The sequence below is a fragment of the Stegostoma tigrinum genome, chromosome 18 (assembly GCF_030684315.1).
Source record: "Stegostoma tigrinum isolate sSteTig4 chromosome 18, sSteTig4.hap1, whole genome shotgun sequence".
In the NCBI taxonomy this organism is placed as follows: domain Eukaryota; kingdom Metazoa; phylum Chordata; class Chondrichthyes; order Orectolobiformes; family Stegostomatidae; genus Stegostoma; species Stegostoma tigrinum.
The window spans coordinates 24,587,689-24,594,809 of NC_081371.1; the positions used below are offsets into that span (position 1 = coordinate 24,587,689).

At 35.1% G+C, this 7,121-nt stretch overlaps 1 protein-coding gene across 1 annotated transcript; it reads left to right on the top strand.

The window, feature by feature from the left end:
• Positions 1-289: 289 nt before the first annotated feature.
• LOC125460903 (uncharacterized) lies at positions 290-6,159 on the top strand. Its single transcript, XM_048549103.1, has 2 exons — positions 290-442; positions 2,750-6,159. The coding sequence occupies exon 2, from the start codon at positions 2,945-2,947 to the stop codon at positions 4,646-4,648; it is 1,704 nt and encodes a 567-aa protein (XP_048405060.1). The 5' UTR covers positions 290-442; positions 2,750-2,944; the 3' UTR covers positions 4,649-6,159.
• Positions 6,160-7,121: the final 962 nt, after the last annotated feature.

Genomic DNA, 7,121 nt, shown 5'->3' on the forward strand with positions numbered 1-7,121 from the left:
CTTTGCCCACAATATCTGTAATCACCAACAGTGCATTCCAAAAGAATTCCAAGGAATGAAATGCCTTGAAACACCACATTAGGGTGCTTGAGCAGTGCAAGTATGATTTATTTTAAAATCAGAGAGCCGAAATTTTGACATAATGAGGGCACATATTCACAGCAAAATTAATCACATTTTTGCAAAATTCAGCTTTTCATGGAGACCTTAGTCTTTTCAGGAAATTGGTAAACAACTCTTGCCACCATAGCAACCAGCTAATCACTTGCTCAGAGCCTAGCAACAGCTGGAAGCTGGCATGATCAACAATGTTGAAGCTCCAGAGTCAGATTGGAATGGTGAAGGACACAGGATGGAAATGAAACTTCTAAACCTTTCATTACATAACAGTTGCTCAGGAAGCACTGCAATGAATCGGAAGAAGGGTCTCGGGAGTTATTCAGTAAGCTATTTTCAAATTTATCAATAACTATTCATGTGTATCATGTACATTGTTTCAAGTTTAAGGATCTGAACAGACTACCTGAAGCAAAGACATAAGAAAATATTTTATGCATAAAGTGGAATGCTTCAAGTGGCTTTATCCTTTCATAGTTCTAGACCTCACTGCAATAACAAACATTCATGGTAATAATATGTTACAAGGTTAATTTCCTTTTAATGTAAATTAGTTTTGTGAGCTTCTCTGCAATCAGTGATACATTTTAAGTCAGGAAGAAAAGTTCAACTAGACTGTAACTTATGCATAATTCTGTAATTACTATTTAGTGAATCATATATTTTAGTTTTTTGATGTTCACAATTAACTTCCGGGGAATGGTTTCAATACCATTGCGTATCAATGCTTTCCATTTTAAAGTTTTCCCCATATTCCACTTCATAATTCTTAGTAATTTGTGCACCATCTGACCCTGACTCATTTCTCTACAATTCATTCCTTCCTAGCAAGTTATACATTTATAAAAGCAATTAATTCAATTGAACTCAAATTAATTCCCCTTGTTAATATTTGAAATTATGTGATTTGAGTTCTCATCATGTTCAATAAAACTCAGTGTAGAGTTTTACCAAGCTGTTGAAAGCATCTTCTGAAAGTGTGGTCAAAAATGGGAACCTTATTTCAAGATTTGGGGCCCAAACCAAATTTGGGTGCCATAATTCAATTTTTTTTGGATGATGTGTTGAATAACCCAAGCAGATAGTTCCTCAGGGTATTGCTGAAGGCCATTCACAAAACAGTCTACAGGAAATATTTTTAACAATTTTGTGGACTCAGGAGCAGTATGCATAATTATAGAATACACATCTTCAGGAATTATCCTCCTCTTCCCAAAAATAGTGAGCAGCCTATGAGGTCTGGCTCAGTACATGCAGCTCATGGGTATAATGGAAGTGAGACCCAACCATGAAAGGCAGGGATTAAAAGTCAGGTTTCATTCAACAACCTACCTTTCAATAACTGTGTTGGCTTTTGCAGTTGTAAGGGAACAACAAAACCCATGATTCCTTATTTCTTCTTCAAGACAGTGTGAAATGATCAGAAATATTGTCATGTTTCTTAAATTTTACGTTTTAGAAGTATCTTTGTTTTGCAGTGATAACAAAAAAATGAAGTGTGTAAGATCTTCAGATAATCAAAATTTCCTTTAAAAATGGTTAGTTTACTATTGTAATAATTGCAATTTGAGTTTCCATGTCAACTTATTTTTCCGTGAATGTTTATGCTCATCATAGTAAAGAGTACAAGAGCTGGAGATCCATCTTATTTTTCTCACTAGACAGCATTGTTAAATCATACCCTTCCAGTAAAGATGCATTCGTAGCTTAATTGCAATTCAATAGCACTCGAACACTCCCATGTCAGATCCATTTAGGTTACCCATACAGAAATCCCCTTGTCCAATAACATACCTCAACTCTAATGTTTATATAATTAAGAATATCAATGAATTAGCATGTTATCACATTGTAATATCTAAAAGTACTTAATGCAGTGAATTACTTTGTTTTATAGTGACGTTGCACTGCAGTTCAATATTCACAGATCAATTTTTGTGCAATTAAATCTAAACTACCAGGAGTTGGGCTGTTACTTTCCTCAAGTCTTTTTCCTTGAAGCCAATCTCGTCAATCCTTCCTTATTAAACTTCTTTGGTTTTAATATTCTTGGAGCAATTTGTTCTGCTTCATTATAGAAAGGAAAAGACAGGTCTTAAGTAATTCCTGAATGAATCAAAACTGTTAACTAGTCATTATTTTTTAAATAATTATTATCCTTCTGTAAATTTATGCATTGCATGTTTTTATTTCACATATTTATACTTTGTAGATTTACATTTTATCCTCATTGTCTTGTGTACATTCTTTGTTGAGGAGGCAATATTATTCCTTCAGTAGCTTCTTCTATTGAGATAGAAGTGACAATTGTCAAAGGGTTATGATAATATTCTCACTGAAAGCATGAAGATTGTGATGTAATTGCTGCAAATAAATCAGTAGTTTTTCTGGAGGTCATTTGTCAATTAAAGAAGTTAGTACATTACAAAATGCAAGCTTTAACTGATCGAAAATACTTCAAAATAATACGTTTATGAAATATGGTATTCTGGAAGTATTTCAAAGTCTTTTATCTTGCGCTATATCAATAGCACATGCCACATTATTAGATTATATAAATACTGGAAATTGTTAATTGGAGCAATTATGTGAATTTCCCATGGTTTAATTCTGTGTTGTGGTTCATTTGTAGGTTTGGTCATACTGATTTTCCCCAGGAGAATTGAACATCAGTCATAATTGATTTTGGTTAATCTTCTGTCTACAAAAAGCATATGTTCTTCTGTGAGTCAGGTTACTGCTAGACCAAAATAAAACAAAACTCCACTAGGAATATTTGAACATAATCTAAGGAGTTAATGCTTCTGGAAAAACAATCTATCTTTACATGCAAATGTCGAAGATAAAGAATGGGGATAAAACTAGAGTGAAACTGCAAGAGAACACCAAAGGAGATAGGACACGCAAGTTACTCTTTAATGCAGAAGAAATGTGTTTGGTTGATGTGTTGACAGACCCAAGGCAACTGCTTCATCGAGCATCACATAAAAAGCCTGGTAGTGCTCAGACATATAATTTGACTTCTTTAAACGCTGGAGGACTCTCCAGACCAATCATTATTGATCATTCTGAAGATTTCCAACATGGGATGAATGAAAACCTTGAAGAAAATGAAAACACATCGTCTCAAAATCCACCATGTCCGGCAAAGGTTCATATAGCCAAAAAGGGAAAAAAGAACATAACAAACAAAAGCAAAACAGCACAAGGTAATGTAAGGATATTTGAAAAGCCCCGAATAATCATTACGTTGATGAAGCCGTTTGGGCTACAAGTTCTGCGTTCCAATCCAGTCCCAAATATAAATGTGTCTATTCGACACATTCGAAAATGGAAAAGGAAAATGCGATCCCAAACTAAACAGCAGAGTGAAGATATTCAGAAGAAGAAAATTGTGATCCCAGTTGACAATCATCTGGAAAATTCAAATGATTATATGGTTAAGAAGTGGATTCAACAAAAGAATGTCTTACTAAGAAAAGAGCGAGAAAGGAGGAAGAAGCAGAGACGCATAGAAAAAGCAAATAATAAAAGACAAGAAATTGATCGTCAAAAGAGGCAAAAAGAATCTGAAGAAAAGGTTAAAATGTGGATGAAGAACAAAATAAAAAACAGTTCAAAGAAGAATATAAACATTAATGAGGGTGCGATTTCACTCAGTGCAGATAAAAATGCTCACAATGCAAAAATGACACCTCCTGTAGTAAATGCAGTGAAAAAATCTATGAGCCAAAACCAAATTAAAACCTTAAAGACTGAAAAACAAGTAACTGAAGAAAAGTTGGATCTGAAAAAGAAAAGAGTCCTTATCCCAAATATGCAGAAATCCACAACTGAGACAGTATCTTCAAAACCATACTTTGTTTCATTAGAAAATCAACTGATGAATTTATGCAAAGTGGACTCCACCAGGGGTCCAAATTCAAAGCAAGACAACCAAGAATTTCAGAAGTCAAACAGCAAGAAGGCACAGAAGGTTAAATTATTGCATCAACAAATGGAAGTAAAATTGTTTCCAAAACCAACCTCTTTCAAAGTGACACAAAGAGATTCAGCATGTTTCAGCAACAAACCTCAAACTAAAGAATTGAATAATGGCAATCCCAGAACTGGAACACATCTTATACACAATCTTCCATTCAATGAACTGCTTTCAAGAAAGTCAAAGAAACCCAAGGTGTTGCAAGCAAAAGTGAAGGAAAAAGAACCAGAACTGGATAAAAATGTTGTCTCAAAAGTGGCAAATAAAGAAATGCAAAATAAAATAGATAACAAAGAGAGTGTGTTTAGAAAGAAAGAGTTTGATAAGTTAGCTAACATTTCATTAGCATCTGAATTCACAGCGGTCACTCCAAAACCAAAATGGCTCCAAGAAGCCAAAGTTACTCCAGCTGTAAAGAACTGGTTTGTGCATAGATTGGAAGAGAATCTGAATGGTGAAAATAGTGATTCATCACCACAAGATGGCCAGAAAGCCCAACTTAAAACATCTTATTCTTTGTGTGGAAAGACATATGAAGCAGCTAAATAAAGATCTAATGTCCTGAAACAAGATGGTGCACTGAGAGATAAAGAGATTGAAGCAAGTTCAGAGGAAATATTATTTGGCTTTAATGAAAATCTCTGTCGTAGATCATGTGTTCAGGAAAATAACATGTTAAAACATAAAAAAAACACAGCCAATGAGTAACTGAACTGATCTCGTGATGGAACCACTTTGTAAGCAAACACATTTTAGAATAGATTAATTTAATTTGATCAATGAAGTATACTGACCAGTAGATTAAAATTACATACAGAAGTAAAACTATCCCTCATGATCACTGTTTTCTTGAAAAACAACTACCTAAATGACTGTGAAAGATGCAAAATTTTTAAATGTCCAAATGCCACATTGGTGAACCAAGTTCTTTTGAAGTTATTAACTAACCCTAGTCATGTACTAATTTTCAAAATTGTGGAATGTCTGAACAATGTACAAAATCTTCTAAACCACTTGTTTTTGTAAAGGAATAATTCTGTGTTGGTGGAAAAGGAATAGTGGAAAAGGAAAAGGAACTTGAAATCATTCAAGTTTTACAGGATTGTACTCTTTCAGTCAGGTCACACAGGTGATAGTCCAAATGCCCAAAAAGAATTTTTGGCATATTCTTTGGCAGAAAAGATTACTTGAGTTTATCTGTGTGTTAGAATTTGAATAAAAACACTATGCTTTCCAAAGTTTGTTACTGAATATGTCAGAAAGTTGAGGTAATAAACTGAACCGAATGACTAATACACCAATTGACTTGCTCTAGATGGGAGGAGGAATGGATCAATACTCTTCCTATGAACTAGAATTATGTTCCTTTCCAAAATTTCACCTGTTTTTTCATTATAGCAGTACAAATAAGAAATCAAAAAGTACTTGGATAAGCACTTGAAGTGACCTAACATAAAAGACCATGGGCCAAGAGCTATAGGCTGGATGATTCTGTCAACCAGCTTCCATGCTGTACATTACTATGATTCTATAAATTAAATGACTAGAATAATATCAACTATGAGTAATTAAGGTCCAATATATATTTAGTCATTAGAATAACAAACGTAAGCAGAAGGATATGTTTACTGTATATGAAAGACGTCTGTTCTAATTTGAGTAAAGTTAGCTGTCTGAGTATCTGGAGAAAGTTCCATCATGAGGTAGCTAATCACGAGGATATTAATATGTAGGAGTCCAATCATCTACTTATGTATGAAATGCATTGAAGAAAGCTATTATGATACCTAAGAAGAGCTCTGCAAAGTTATTTAAGTAGCTGAAGAAGATCTACCTTCGTAATGTATAGATTGACCATCTTTGGTATCTGAATAAAGTCTGATCCATATACTCAATAGCGCAGTGAATGTCAGTCAAAGTTTGATGCTGTCAACCAGAGATGAAGGGAGGCTTAACTCATTATGCTGTACTAAGGGTCATGACTATATTTTCATATGATTATGTTTATTGATGGGGCCTGACAGTCTGAGCCCATGAGTGATGCAATTAAAGTGATCAGAAACCTGCAGCATTTTCACGATCAGGTTGCCTTCGTATTCATTGCAAATCGCGTGGAACAACTCATCATTAGGAGGGATATAAAATCTAGCATCTCCTCATGGAACCCAGCTGCTGTAGGCCAGTGGAAGTCGTGGGGATGTAATCCTCAGGGAGGATCCAGAGGTTGGGCGATTGAGACTGTGAAATCTTTTGGGGCTTGTGGGAAATTGACACTTTGGATGCTGCAAAGCCATTTATAAATCTTTATGTTCACAACTTGTGGACATTCTTTGAATGCCACTGGTTAAAGCCACTCTACAACAATCACAAGCATTGCACGCACTGTCCCCTTCAAAATTGACTCTTCAACATTACAATGGGTCCATACAACATCATGGGACCCCTAATGAAACTCCCACCTGTTTCCTGAAAATTTTGGCCCAAGATTTTGGGAGTGAGAAACCAACCTCCTGTTTATATAATCATTTCAGGCAAATGTTGTACCATCTAAATAAATGGTAGCACACAACTTTCTCATTTCCTATCTCTGTATGCACCATTTCTATTTCCTAATGCTGTCATTATTATGTAAGAGTGAATGAGGAAAGATAGTGCTGGACTCTGAGTCACTAGGAACTGAGTTGCAACTGTGCACACTATTCCATAATAAGATTGCCATCAATAGGTTGCAGAGTTTATATAGTGCAAAAACTAAGGATTTCCCTAGATAAATTCCATTGCTTCTCTCTCTAAATAGCAGTCCCTACTGACTTCATGGCTTTTTCTTTGATGAGTCCTGCTATGTGTAGTTTAAGTAAGCCCCTCCCACAGTTTACCAAGCATTAAGTAATGGATTTCCTACTTTTTACTTTCTTTTTAATTTATTCATTCAGGATAAGAGCATGCCTAAATGGACAGAGGGCAGTTAAGAATCAACCACAATGCTGCGGTTCTGGAGTCACATGTAGGTCAGACCAAGCAA

Bases quoted from the DNA above. Each gene is read 5' to 3' on its own strand.
- LOC125460903 (XM_048549103.1), top strand. From the start codon at position 2,945: ATGCAAATGTCGAAGATAAAGAATGGGGATAAAACTAGAGTGAAACTG.